This window comes from Vanessa cardui, chromosome 24 (assembly GCF_905220365.1).
Source record: "Vanessa cardui chromosome 24, ilVanCard2.1, whole genome shotgun sequence".
Lineage (NCBI taxonomy): Eukaryota > Metazoa > Arthropoda > Insecta > Lepidoptera > Nymphalidae > Vanessa > Vanessa cardui.
In genome coordinates, this window is record NC_061146.1 from 869289 (window position 1) to 884686 (window position 15398).

Below are 15398 nucleotides of genomic sequence, written 5' to 3' on the forward strand. Positions count from 1 at the left end.
TGTTTTTTATGAGCGATGTTGCATCCCTAACTACATATACGTATTAACATACTAGTATCGGACTATGGTTCGCCTACATTTGAGGGAAGTAGGAGTTATTAGGTAACTAGCCTATTCTGAAACCCTGGTATGTAAAATTTCATGATGATAAGTGATAAAACAAAAAATAGCTTATTTAGGACATGAATCCGCTTTCATTAATATTAGTGAGAATATAGAATCAATCGTATAAATTGAATCAAAAGAAAAAGATGTAACTATCTTGGCTTTTAACATTGTCTATAATCACAACATATTATAAAACAAAGTCAAGCGACGGCGTCTGTCTGTCTTTATGTTTGAAAAACTACTAAAAAAAACTATTAAACGGATTTTCATGCGGCTTTCATTTATAGATAGAGAGATTCATAAGGAAGGTTTACGTATATAATTTATAAAGGTTTTTGTGTAAATAAGTTGAAATAAAACATGTTGGAAAAAAACAACAAAAATATGATCAAAAGGCAAAAAAAAGACACTTATATCTACCCGTGCGAAGCCGGGACTATGCTATAAAATTACTTACTATAAAATTACTTCTATGATTCTATTCTCATTGCCTCTGTAGTTAAATTTTGAAATTCTAACGCCACTTGTCTTGTTGCAGAGGGAGCTGAATGCGGTCGACTTTAAGGTGTCCGTGGATCTGAAGTTCGTGCTACTCATCTCGGACGTGAGGCCGGGCTGGCGACACGCTCGGCTCGCGAGATATCACGTCTATGACGTCATCACAAGGTATCAAGTATACGAAATAAAATACAACTTATTTATTTTATAAGTAGTTACACAGTAATATTAATAAAACAAAATTGTTTTTATAATTCACAAGCGATCTGCCCCGGCTTCGCAATGTACTGTACTCTTACAACGTTCACAGTTTTTCAGTAATTCTCTACTATATTGTGTATGTATTATACAAATAAACCTTGCTCTATCTTTTAAAAAAATCCGCTTCAAAATCTGTTGTGTAATTTTAAGAAGTAAGCATACATAGGAACAGTCTGCGATAAGCGACTTTGCTTTACACTGCACTAGTTTAACTATTGTCCTACTATTTCAACTTATTTCTTTTCACACAAAAACCTTTATAACAACAACAAACAACAACAGCCTGTAAATTCCCACTGCTGGGCTACAGGCCTCCTTGGTGGCATACACATGTGGCAGAATTTCTATGAAATTTGTCACATGCAGGTTTCCTCACGATGTTTTCCTTCACCGCTGAGCACGAGATGAATTATAAAGACAAATTAAGCACATGAATCAGCGGTGCTTGCCTGGGTTTGAAAACGCAATCATCGATTAAGATGCACGCGTTCTAACCACTGGGCCATCTCGACTTTTATAAATTATACACCTAAACCGTCCCTATGAATCCTTATAAGTAAAAACCACCTGAAAATTTGTTCAGTAGTTTTCGAGTTCATTGCGAACATACAGACAGACAGACAGACGCGATCGCGGGATTTTGTTCAATAATATGTAGTGATATGTAATGACAACCTAAAACCTGACGCTCGACCGTATAACGCAAACACCTTAGCAACGTACTCCAGTACTTAATATAAGTCAATCCCAAATTGTTCTTTCAGCAAGTCACCAACTGTGTCTTAACTTTAAGTTTGTACGCCAGACTTGAACTTAGCTCGTTACTTTGATATATTAATACCGATATAATGAGTAACACGTGCTCCTAATAGACAATTCCCTTGAACACGATGTTAATATTACTTGTATTAACACAATCACTGACAGCGTTCAAACTCTCCTACAAATTGTCAAGTACTAGACGAGAACGTTTTAATGTACGACACGACATCACTTGGACGCTGAGATATCCATTACATACAAAGTCAAACTCATCAGTACCAGCAGCCAGAGCAATGACAACAACAACAACAGCCAATAAATACTATAACTAAATTTCCCACTTCTCAGCTAAGGTCTACTCTCTCTTTGAGGAGAAGGTTTTGGTGTTCCAAAACCTTACCACGCTGAACCAATGCGGGTTAGTGGAATACACGTGTAGCAAAAGTTCTATGAAATTTGAGACATGCAGGTTTCCTTGCGAAGTTTTCTTTCACCGCCCAGTACGAAATGAAGGCCTTTGTGCAAGCCCGAATAGATAACCAATGTAACTACGGGCACAAGGGACATAACATCTTATAATAAACAATAAACATATAATAAACATTTCTTTCTTTTCTTTCTTTCTTTCTTATCTTAGTTCCCAAGGTTGGTGGTATACTCGTCCACCAACCTATACCATAAAAAAAATTAATTATACAAAAACACAAATTAAGCACCAGGGTTTGAACCCGCAATCATCGGTTAAGAAGCATGCGTTTTACCCGCTGGGCCATTTCACCTCGAGCAATAACAATTCTAGAACTTTTATTTTAACTATTAAAGGGAGGAACTTTGGTTTGAAACTATTATTTGCAATTATCACGACGCCAACGACTCTCTCTTAGCCGTAATGTTACTCTCACTGGCTCCCATATCTACTCGTTTGTGAACCCAGACTACAATATTTTTAAAGCAAAATTTTATCCATTTTATATTCATAATATGGATTATTATATATTTATGAATTTTCTTAAATTATGAACTATAAATTTAGTGTTTTACAATCCGTGGTGACATTTACGCGAAAATACCCCTATGCTTTTATACGTTGAAAAAGAAAACCTACTGAGTTTCTTACCAATTCTTTTCAGTGTCAGGCATATCGAAGCATTGGTAGCTTCACTTAAATATGTTTTTGTAAATTGACGATTCAAATTGTTTATAAAAGACTACTTGAAAAGTAGTATTGTAATGCCAAATATACAAAACATAGTAATTTTATATTCCGGTTTAAAGACTGATGGGGAAGTATTACTACAGGAACAAGGGACATAACATCATAGTCCCCAAGATAGGTTGCTAATTGGTAATGTAAGAAATGATAAATATTTCTTACGGCTTTAATGTTCATGAATGGTGGTGACCACTTAGCTCGAAATATACAACCAGATATGTTATTACTATTGCGATTAGAATATCAAATCTTATCGCACTTAGGTACAGCATTAAATTAGTTATATAAAGGTAGGAATTGATTCAACATTATTCAAAAGCCGACAAAATTAGAACTGTATCTGAATGATCTGGAATGATTGAATGATTATGCATTATTATCACCAGTCATCATCAATCAGAACACGATACGGAGACCGGACTCCGTGCATTCGAAAATTATCGAATGGATTCAAAATTTTGATTTGACCCATTAGATGTCATCCACACATCAGATATTCTACCACCAAATCTATTATATTCCGGTTTTAATGGTGAGTCAATATTATAGTATTAGCAGATTTATGTCGTAAGAAATTGTTAATATTTCTGACTGTGCCGTTCCCTATGGATAATGGCAACCTATGATGATCTACAGGTGACCCATTTTCCACTAAAAACGTCATTAAAAATACATTTTCCTCTTCCTACAACCGAAGTCGAAAGCGCTCTCTCTTATGGGATATATCACATAGAAATTTTGCTCGACCGAATAACGCCAATCGCTAAAAGATCCATCCAGCCTCTCAGATATCGTATCGACGAATTTAAACACGTTCTCAGCTAGATTAAACTTTAAGTACTTTATTTTGAGGCCTCCTTTGTCCGTTGCCATGGCAACCGCTGGAATGTAATTAGTTTCTTGAAATCTTAGACGAAGTAAAGTAACAAGATAATTTGATAGTACGGTTTTCGAGTTAGTCTGTCCTAAATGTTCAATTAGGTTTAGAAGTATATTGTCAATGGCTTTGTACTCGTGTGTGGGTGGAGACAAATATTATTATCAATTGTTGTACCAAGAATCTAAAGCAAAATATTGTACACCAGTAAACACATCGTTTAGTCACGTTTAAGAAAGATGCACAAAAGCCCTTATCGCTTGAACAGCGATCTCTTCTAGGCAACCTTAAGGTAGAGGAAAGAAACATATATGGAAAGAGGTAGGGATGTATATAGTAGATATAAACACAATTAATAAATACATTACTACTAACAATAAAAATAATCTATAGTACCGGGTATCTAATACATACACATATGTATTTATCTAATTAAAATCAACAAATAATTTGTTTAAGGTGGCTAACTTTACTTAGAATACAATGTAATTATCTTTTTTTAAGATTAACCTTTGCAAATATTACCGGATAAACAAACAGTCGTCCAAACAGCTGACACAATAGTTAGACAATAAACATGAATAATGTGCCTTTCACAGGACAGGGAAGGGTACATGTATATAATCCAATCCGGTGGTAATTTAATTCTGTCGTGAATAACTCACGAGAAACTCAGTATTTACTCTAAGTTATAAAATCAAATTTATGTACCTCGTTTTATAAAAGATAAAAGTCAACGGATAACTCTTAGTTCTTTTACCTACTTTTGGGTCGGTAAAACTTCGCGTTTATTCAAGAGATTTTTACAAATTTCGAAAGCTAAGAAGGTTTTGTTTTTAACAAACATTTAACTTTTTTGTTAAAAAAAACTCTCTTAAATAACTATGGAACTCGACATTTATGCGATATTATGTCCATGTGTATGGACACTTCTAAGATTATCTACATCTACAACTTCAGTCTCATGAACAAGACATCCGTAGGTAATGTCGTAATATCGAGCTCCACCAACTAAAAATAAAAAAACATCGTAAATATCCCGTAGTTAATAACTGTAATACTAAAAATAACCATGTTCATTTAAAATCTTGTAATAAATGACCACTTGATGGAAGATTTGGCTGAGATGAATCGGCAACAACTTAGTAACAGTAATAATGTCATTACTTAATTATTGGTTTAAAATATGATCCATACTAATTATCCATCCATACTTCCTGGGACCTCAAGTTCACTACATACCGAATTTCATCAAATTCGGTTCAGCCGTTTGTCGTGAAAGAGCGACGGACAGACAGAGCTACTTTCACATTTATAACATTAATATAGATTTTTAGCCCCAACGTTTAGACAGTAGACCCACAGTAACTTTATAACTTTAAGCGTTATTAACGGTGTTATGGTTTTGTGCAAATCCGTCTGAGTAGGATAACCCACATATTCTACTACACAGCATCACTTAGTTTATGAGTGATTGAAACTACAATAAAATGGAACAAAACGCCTTCATTTCCAAGGCCAGTCTAAACGTGTGGGCGGTAATGACCAGCCTTTATGGAATAGCTAACCCTTATTAAAATTTTCCCATATGACAATCTACCTACGTATATTTAAATTAAAATCGGCTATTTTAATCATAATCAAAGTCGCATTAACATAATAATGTAATATATCATAAAATTTTATATCTTATGTATAATTTAAAATTCATAAGATCATTTTAAATTAATATAATATACAGTCGTTATATACAAATTTAAAATAGTGTCTCCCGGTTCGTACCCGACGCAAAGCTGCCCATAATGCAGGCTGCATTTCCACGCTGTACGGCAATGGACAACCTCTGCGCCAGGTAGGACCCGGAGTGACTGTCAAATCACCTCTCTCTTAGGCGATAGCCAATCTCCCTGATTAAAGCAAGGGCATCCGACCCCCAACATCCTGACGTCTCGAACGCTAGTGGCACAAATAAAAATCTTTGACACAAGGAGGCATACATCTCCCACTTTTTCGCTGCCGCACTCTCAGCAGCCGCCCCAACCGTCCGTGTTGCATGAGCCAGGTGAGATACTGCAAAGGTATTAACATAGGTAGCATCCCACAACAAACTCCTCCCTCTTTGCCATGGGACCAGTGTCAAACCATCTGGTCTCTTGCCGTCGGAGCGACAGAGACCTGGTGGTTCCAGGACGCATGGGGAAATCGGCTATTTGTAATAGTTCCCTGCCTTCCAACGCTTAAAACATCTCATATATTAAAGTGACAGTCAAAGCCTAAATCTTTATTTATTTTAAGCATTACACTTACAGAAAGTCACAGTCAAAGCCCAAATCTTTATTTATTTTAAGCATTACATTTACAGTCAAAAATTATATTATAAAGAAAAATCAGATCAATGAAACGTGCTCGTAAACAAGTTCAATGGTCAAACAGACACCACAGTCTAACCTTACATCTATTGATTGAACTGGATTGAAACCGCAAGCTTTAGAGCTGAATCAAGTTCAGGATTGCACCAGCAATGGCTACAGGTAATTGCTCTTTGAACTAACTATTCCGTTAAATTCCGAGAATAATTAACGCCTTCAGATACAATTTGTATAATAGCCTTGATAGATTATTCGCAAACAAACTATGGTTTTTCGAAAATAGTTAAAAAGACTTATAATTATTACAAAGTATACAACAAATTTACTCACTGCTCAAATCAAATCAAAATATACTTTATTCAAGTGTGCTTTTACAAGCCCTTTTGAAGCGTCATTTAACAATTAATTGAAGCTACCACCGTTTCGCAAAGTAGATTCTACTAAGAAGAATCGGCAAGAAACTCAGTAGTTACTCTTTTTCAACATTGAAAAAATACAAAGTCATGTTAGTTAAGACAATTATTTAAATTAATATATCCGACCTGGAAGTCAACAGGTATTAATCCCACGCTTTTTTATCATCTACAAAATCTTGTATCGAATAATATGCCTTTTTACCAATGTATTTTTTATAAACGATTTAAATTTACGAAACGGCAAAGTTAAAAATGTCTGCGGAATTTTATTATAGAAACGGATACCTTGCCCCAAGAAAGATTTATTGATTTTGCGGAGTCGGAAACTTGGCGTTATAAGCTTATCCTTACTCCTAGTGCACATACAATGATTATCACTGATTTTATCAAAGTGATCAATGTTACTGCGAATATACATAATATTGTTGTGAATATATTGCGACGCAACAGTGAGTATTCCTACTCTGTTAAAAACATCCCGAAGAGAGTCTCTAGCTCCGACATTATAAGCTAAGCTCTCTGTCTGTCCTTGTGTATGCTTTTTTATTTCTTAATACATATTTCGCAACTTTTCAGCAGATTTGAATGTGGATGTTTTTAATAGATAGAGGAAGGTAAAGATATATAATATAATTATTACATTCAAAATATGGTAGAGAAACGCAGATATTTTTTAAGGTTTCTAATGATATCGTAAATAAATGCTTTTGCGCTTACATTGAAAACGCTGGCTGAACCCCACTAGATAGATCAAAATAATGTACTACAGTATTTTACACGTTAAAAGGTCTACAAAAAATCCACGATCGTACATGTCTATCTCTAAGGGATAACCCACAATAACCATAATTTATACTTTACTTTTTAAGTGAAATAAAGGCTTATTTTCGAAGCTATTTTAAGCAATACAGCATCAATTCTTATGCAGTTAAGTACCTAATACATTGTGCATTTAATATAAATCAATATAGCATGTTATTTAAATCAATATTTAAATTTATTTAAAATATTACAGATTTAAAAATGGTTTATTGACTAATGACTGAAAAACTATGAACGTTGTACATAAAGATTCATTCTGTAGTAAATTTAGTTTCAGCATTCATAGTAAGCAAATTAAATTTTCGGTAGAAAGGCAGGGCTCTTTCCTGATTTGTTGTAGACGCGATGATGATTTCAGGTTCAAGCCCAAGCAAGCACCACTACATACATATATGTGCTTAATTTGTGTTTATAATTCATCTCGCACTCGGCGGTGAAAGAAAACATCGTGAGGTAACCTGCGTGTGTCTAATTTCGTGAATGAACAGCGTGGTGTTCCAAGCCCTCTCCTTGATGGAAGAGGAGGCCTTTGTCTTAACCTACTTATTGGTGATTTAATTTTTATATTGTACCTTATATTAGTCTATTTGCCATCCTAAAAAAAGTGTAATTTTCTTTAATTAATATAATAATCCACACGAATGAATTCATTCCCTTTTCCTTTTCTTTTATAGTTAGAACGGTCTGTCTCACTTATTTCAATATTCAGGAACAAAATCCCGATATCTCCCGTCGAAGATGACAGATCGGCGCCGCTGCTGCAGTATGCGGAGTGGGCGCCCACTGGCTCGGGCCTCGTCTTCGTGTACGACAACGACATCTACTACAAGCCCAAAGTGCTGAAGACCTTGGTCTGCAGGATCACAAGCAATGGTGAGCAAAAAAATGTACATTGTATAAATGTTGTTCGTATGAAATTTAAAATCGAACATCACTAAATTAACTTTATTCAAGTAGCCTTTTACAAGCACTTGAATCGTCATTTAACAATTAAATGAAGCTGCCATTGGTTCGAAAAGTAGATTATACCTAGAAAAACCGGTAAGAAAGTAGTTACTCTTTTTTCAACATTTAAAAAGTACAGTCATATTAGTCAAATACATTGTAATATATAATTATATAAGTATGTAATGTGTCCCGCCTGAAAGTCAACAGGTATACATTCCACGCTTAATAATATGCTTTTTACCGATGAATTTTTTACTGATATTTGAATTTACGAAAAGGCAAAATTAAAAATATCTGCAGAATTTTATTTCTACTCACCCAACAGTAAGTATACCTACTTTGTTAAAAACATCCCAATGTAAGTAACTAAAGCACTCGTGTTATGGAAAATCAGAAGTAACGATCGTACCACAAACACACAGACCCAAGATAGCAGAAAACTAATGAACTTGTGCTACATGCGTACCGATAAAAACCGGTATACCTAACCTAGAAGTTTTTATAAATATGATCATTTGTTTATAATTGTTTACGTGCCTCGCGTTTATAACAAACCCGTACCCATGCTGAGATGGCAATCTGTATGGCAGTGTATTGTACTTCAGTCTTCAAGACCTTTTTAAATATGTCATAAATTTATTATAAATTAATCCACGGTAATATTATAATTTGTACATAACATCTTAGTTCCCAAGGTTGGTGGCACATTGACGATGTAAGAAATACTTAATATTTCTTACAGCGTCATTATAGGTGATGGTGACCACTTACCATCAGGTGGTCTATATGCTCGTCCACCAACCAATACCATAAGAAAAAAATATAAATTTAAAGTTGAGGCTGCTTACTATACCCGCAGACGAAGCTGCTAGATTGAACTAGTATACGATATTTCGTTAATTTAATAATTTTGTCAGTACGAAACTTTCTGGGATAGATTACACAAAGTTATCGCGGTATAATTATCTTGTGTACACGTCAAATAGAATGTTTAAACATGTTAATACTCCTGTTTAATTTATATTTAAGCTTGACATAAAGTAAAAACTATTATATACTGATACTATCAATAAATATATATACATATATTTACTGGCGAGAGAGGCGAGGTGTTATACTTTTGATAAAGCTTTTTGCACCACTACTCCAAGGGCCAAGCGTCAAAAATGTTTAATAAAATTTTAAGCAACTTTGTGTTGTGATGTTTAAATTGACATATGCCCGCCCCCATCTTGCCTCGATTTTAATTTCATTAAAAGCAGATAAATGAAAATCGGTCGGCTTCAAAACAATAATTTGACGCGTGAAAATGATATCATCGAATGGAAATTTGTATTTTGATGAAAACTGACGCTTTCTTATCAAATCAATTAAGAAATTAGTTTCGTATTTTTAACGAGAAATTAAAACTTAAAGCCCCTTTAATTAATCTTTAAGGTGAGATAGAAAAAATACGCAGAATTATAGATGAGAAAATTTTGAGACGCCGTTTAATCCCATTCTCAATTTGGTATTACATAGGACAGCTTTAACTCTTTTGATCCGTGAATTCGAAATTGAATTTCGGAAACTTATGAATATTTAATGTAATTTTAGTTAACGGTTTAAAATAATCAAATAATCGTCAGTGTCACTGAGCGAAGGGGTAATCTCTAAAGAAGAAACTCGAAATTCACTGCAAAACCAGAGTGAAATGTCAAAACTGAGATACTAAGTACAATAATTATAAGGTCTTATCTAGGTTTAACTAGGTTATTAACTAGGTTGTCACCATTTAACGTGAGGTAGAAAGTTCTTACAAAATACTGCAGATGTACTACAGCGAATGTTATTGGCGATGCTTATATTGATGATTGATGATGTAGCTGTGATAACTCATTGTCTAGAACAAGCTTAATTTGTGTTTGTCATTCAACAAGAGCTCGATGTTGAAGAAAACCATTGTTTTTTTCTCAGTGACTTGCAAGCACATCTGGGTACGTACGACAGACGTTCTAGCCAGAAAATAGCAATACATAGCATTGTTCTGTTCCAATTTGTAACGATGTGTTCCAAGTGTTGCATAAACATAGCAAGTTGGACATAACATGTGAGTTCACAGAGTTGGTAGCGCATCAGTAACTCATGTCTATGGAAAGTACAGACCGCTAAGTATCAGATGGATCATTTGCCCGTAATCATATTACATTTATGTAAAAAATAATTAAGGACAATTTCTTAATGACAACTCAGTAATCTTGTAACTATAGTATTTCTTTACGACGCACAAAATCTTAAAAAAAGTTTACAAAATATAAATCGTTCATCTTTGAAACACTAAATATTTCAGCGAAATATCTGACTCAGTAGTCAGTGCTGTCAACAATGAGGTTAACGGTATATTTATTTATCATAACACTTGTTTTATATCTAAGATGACCCGAAGGTTATCTTGAACATTAATCTTAATCGAATCTTATTTTTCATTTATCTGTTTTTCGGCGGCGATGGAAAACATATTGTGACTATAAACGTTATTTTACAGTTATTCATAGACAATCTACCAGCTTTTTTAATTTGTACAACACTACATGTAATCAAGTAAAAGTTTTGAAACCTTTGAAGGTTATGTGTTATTAATTTAATGATGAATGAATGATGAAATGATAATGAATGATTTGATTAGTCGAAAAGATAAATATTTAAGAAACGCTTTCATAGTTTTAAAACACAGCAGCCTGTTTCTATAAGAATACACTTCGAATCTCACTCGTGAAAATTTGCCACCCGGCATACTTTGATACATGTTTGATCTTTATAATTAATATATTCAATAGAGATCGTGAAATATCTAATCGTCTATGAAATCAAAGAACATAATCCTTAGAATTCATGTCAACATACTTACATAGTATAAAACAAAGTCGCTAACCGCTATCTGTCCCTATGTATGCTTAGATCTTTAAAATTACTCAACGGATATTGATGCGGTTTTTTGTATACATAGAGTGATTTGAGAGGACGGTTGTTGTAATACGTGGACAATATAGTAAAGTAACACTGATAATTTAGACATTCTTTAGTTCTCTACTATATTTAGTCACAGCATTGCACCCGTGCGAAGCCAGGTCGGGTCGCTAGCGACCTTTAATAATATAGACGGATTCGACTGCGAATATGCAAGTATAAATATATCTAGATATATCTAGTGTGGCAGAATTTCAATGAAATTATACACATGCAGGTTTCCTCGCGATGTTTTCCTTCACCACCGAGCACGAGATGAATTATAAACACAAATTATGCACATATATATAGTGGTGCTTGCCTGGGTTTGAACCCGAAATCATCGGTTAAGATGCACGTGTTCTAACCACTACGCCATCTCGGCTCTTATACATGTATATAACAAATTATATATTTTAACAACAGCGTTGTATATAATACGTTTACATTAGTGAGTGTTCGCTCACCCAGCTGTTTGTATTCCACCCCCGTGCGTCACAAAGGCAATCTTGCGTTAAATCAGCATCCAATATAGGAAACGCGTTTATCTTTCAAAACTTTGTATTCTAACAATGGGGGACTTTGAAAAGAGGTCCATATCTGATATCGAGGTGTAACGCGGAGGCTGAGATAGGTTGGATTTTAGAATAAATATTATTTAAAAGTGTCTTTATTGTGTAGGTAATAAAGACCTTTTTTGAACGGGCTCTTGTTTAATTGGTCTACGAAAATGAGATGAATAATTTGTTTTTACTTTATTGTATTCTCACCGCCGTAAACGCGATGGGTTCAATTACATCTCGACCGCTCGGGTGCAACTGGTTTAAATTGTTTCACGTTCGCAGATTTAACGCATACACACTAACGGGCAAAATTAATTAAAATCTTATACGAGAAAAGTAGTAAGTAACAGCCTGTAAATAATGCACTGCTGGGCTAAGTCCTCTCTGACTAAGGGGAGGGTTTGGAACATATTCCACCACGCTGTTTAAATGCGGCTTAGTGCGATGCTCGTATGGCAGAATTTCGATGAAATTAGACACATGCAGGTTTCCTCACGAACTTTTCCTTCACTGCCGAGCACGAAATGAATTACAAACAAAATTAAGCATATATAGTGCTGCTTGCCAGGGTTTGAATTCGAAGTCATCGGTTAAGATGCACGCGTTCATACCACTGGGCCATATGCCAAAGGCCAAAAGAAATAACAGGCTGCAATCTACTGTATATTGTACAAGATGGCTCCATGGTTAGAACAAATTAATCTTAGCTGATGAATGCAGAATCAAAGATATTCTATCACCGCTGAACAGTAACGAGCTTAATTTGAGTGCTATTAATTGAATGCTGGTCCATTTTAGTGTTGCATATGATGCTCACTATCGATAGATATGGTGATATTCATCTATCGATAGTCAATCTATCGATAATTCGCAACACTGGTCCGATTATAAGGAATGTGTTGGAATAAAATTATTTACCAACCCGCATTGTAGCATCACTGTCGAATAAACTAAACTACCTCAAAAGGGGACTTACGTATAGTCTGCTCATTTTATACGACAAATAAAATTTGCTGTCCTAGATTGCGGCAAAGACAAAATGTTTGCACAACATTTCAGCTCAATCGATAATGGAGAACTTATTTATTGATATTTGCATTATTTGACTCACCCATACACACGACGTAACAGCAAAATCGTACAATAACACCCAGTAAATTTCCCACTGCTGGGATAAGGTCTTCTATTCCTTTAGGACAAAGTTAGAGCATATTCCAATTTCCAACACGTTCCTCCAATGTGGATTCACATGTGGCACAACGTCGTTGAAATTAGATACATGCAGGTTTCCTCACGATGTTTGACCGCCGAGCTCGGGATGAATAAAACACAAATTAAGTCCATGAATATTCAGTGGTGCTTGCCTGGATTTGAACCCGCAATCATCGGTTAAGATGTACGCGTTCTTACCACTGTTCCGTCTCGGCTACAAACGAGATACGATGAAGTTATAAATACAAAAGTGTAATAAAAAAATTGAACCTATAAACTCAAATCGTTTTAATCGATAATATTCTGTGTTGGTCTGTATGTTGCTTTTTTAAACTTTTAACGGGACATTAACATTTTATCGGGACTGTTTTGATCTATAAATACTTTCACCAAAACGACGCTGTAGAAAAGGACAAGATAGACGATAAACATAGCATCTGATTTCATCGCGTTTTATTTACTTCAAAGTTTATTCAGAAAATAATCTTTTAAATCAATAAAACGCAAAATTTCCTAACATTTTACAATTTTATATGATACAAAAGAAAATTGCAGTGTTCTGGATATTAAATGATGTAATAATTTGATATCCGTATAATAATTGAAAGTGGACGAATATCATATTTGACTGAAACAAACTAACTGTCAAACAAATATTGCCAGTTTAATAAAAGCTGTTAACAATTTCCAGGTATCCCAGGAGTGATCTTCAACGGTGTGCCGGATTTCTTATACGAATCCGAAGTGCTGAGGCTGGATCGAGCACTTTGGTTCAGCCCAGACGGCCAGACCCTCATGTACGTGACGTACAACGACACCCTCGTCCAGCAGCACAAGTACCCCTGGTATGGGTTAGACCAGCAAGAACCGCCCGCTTACCCAACCATCAGGACACTGAGGTATCCCAAGGTAATAAACCTGTGTATACAACAACAGCCTGTAAATTTCCCACTGCTGTTCGAATGCAGGTTGGTGGAAAACACGTGTCACAGAATTTCTATGAAATTGGACACATTTTGACATATTTTCTATGAAATTGGACGCGGTTTGAAAACCGCAATTATCGGTTAAGATGCACGCGATCTAATCACTGGGCAATCTCGGCTGTGTATAATTTGTGTATAATGAACATATATAATTGTTTTTATTCATACGTCACCAAAACTTAGAGACTATTTAATCAAAAACCTTTTTAACCAAACTTTATGTTCAAATTTTTGGACTCCGAGGAATTTTCTTGCGCTGTATGTATTTTTATATTTTATCTTATGCTTGTTCCTTAAAAGGAAACCTACTACTGTAAGAAACCAAAAGTAGATAAATAAGATGGAACGAGAACTATTCAATTTGTATAAAAAAATAAAGTTGGCTGTCGTTTTGGAAGGAAGAATTATTTCTTCATTTCTTAAATGAAAATGTCTTGTTTTTGGGACGAAACGTGCGTCGAATGTTCTATGAACTAGAATAATATGAGGTTGTGGAACACGTTTTTTTGGCCTTTATGAAGATGGATGTTTTGTACATGATAGGCTTATCTGTTAGTTGATGGTTTTCTTTTGCTAGCTTGATGGCGCAGTGAATAGAATATTAAAATATTTACCGAATATTTCGAATTGAAACATGTAATCTATCCGAAGACATACTCGGAGTCAATGAAAAGAGTTCACTTCAAACTTTTCGTTATCTATTTGCATCCCAAACATTCAGATTGTGATAAGTGATGCTCAATATTTTGGAGATGAAATGGAAATTTATTTTATTTCATTTTTTTAATTTGCCTTTAATTTGTAACCTTCGTGTATCGAATGAAATTCGCATGATTCAACAAACAACTTAGGCGTGGTGAAATACATCCGGAACCTTCGTAATAGCTTCGAGAGCTTCTACGCATATTCCTGCCTTTAGATTGTTATTTATGTTTCGCATGTTTCACATGTTTCAATAACTTAACATGAATTATATAGGATTATTATGAATGTATTGTCTATTTTACTTTTCAGATGAACACGAACAATCCCGTAGTGACTCTATACGTCGTCAGCATCAAAACACCCAAATTTTTATTCCCGCACGCCATACAATTTAATTCACCGGTTGACAGCAGTATGTATTCTTGATTGTTTTTTTTTATTTACAACCCTAATTTTTTACTCTGGGGCTAGTTTGAACATAACATAATATGTGTCGCAATTTATTTTACCTTACAGTATAAATACTGAATTGCACACCATTATCATTTCTGGACTGTATTTATATCGTTAATGAGTTGATATGACTTAAAGGATTGGTTACCATAAATTTATAATGAAATACCTAAAGGTACGTGAATGTTTTTTGTACTCGTTTAAATTAGAACTTATCATT

General features: G+C 34.6%; 1 protein-coding gene across 1 annotated transcript in view; it reads left to right on the forward strand.

Annotated features, from left to right (window-relative positions):
• Window positions 1-15398, forward strand: part of LOC124540143 (inactive dipeptidyl peptidase 10) — a 303680-nt gene that overhangs the window by 280384 nt on the left and 7898 nt on the right. The window contains exons 4-7 of the mRNA XM_047117591.1: window positions 647-774; window positions 8036-8199; window positions 13726-13943; window positions 15035-15137. Of these exons, the coding sequence (XP_046973547.1) occupies window positions 647-774; window positions 8036-8199; window positions 13726-13943; window positions 15035-15137 (613 nt within the window). The remainder of the gene's footprint in view (window positions 1-646; window positions 775-8035; window positions 8200-13725; window positions 13944-15034; window positions 15138-15398) is intronic.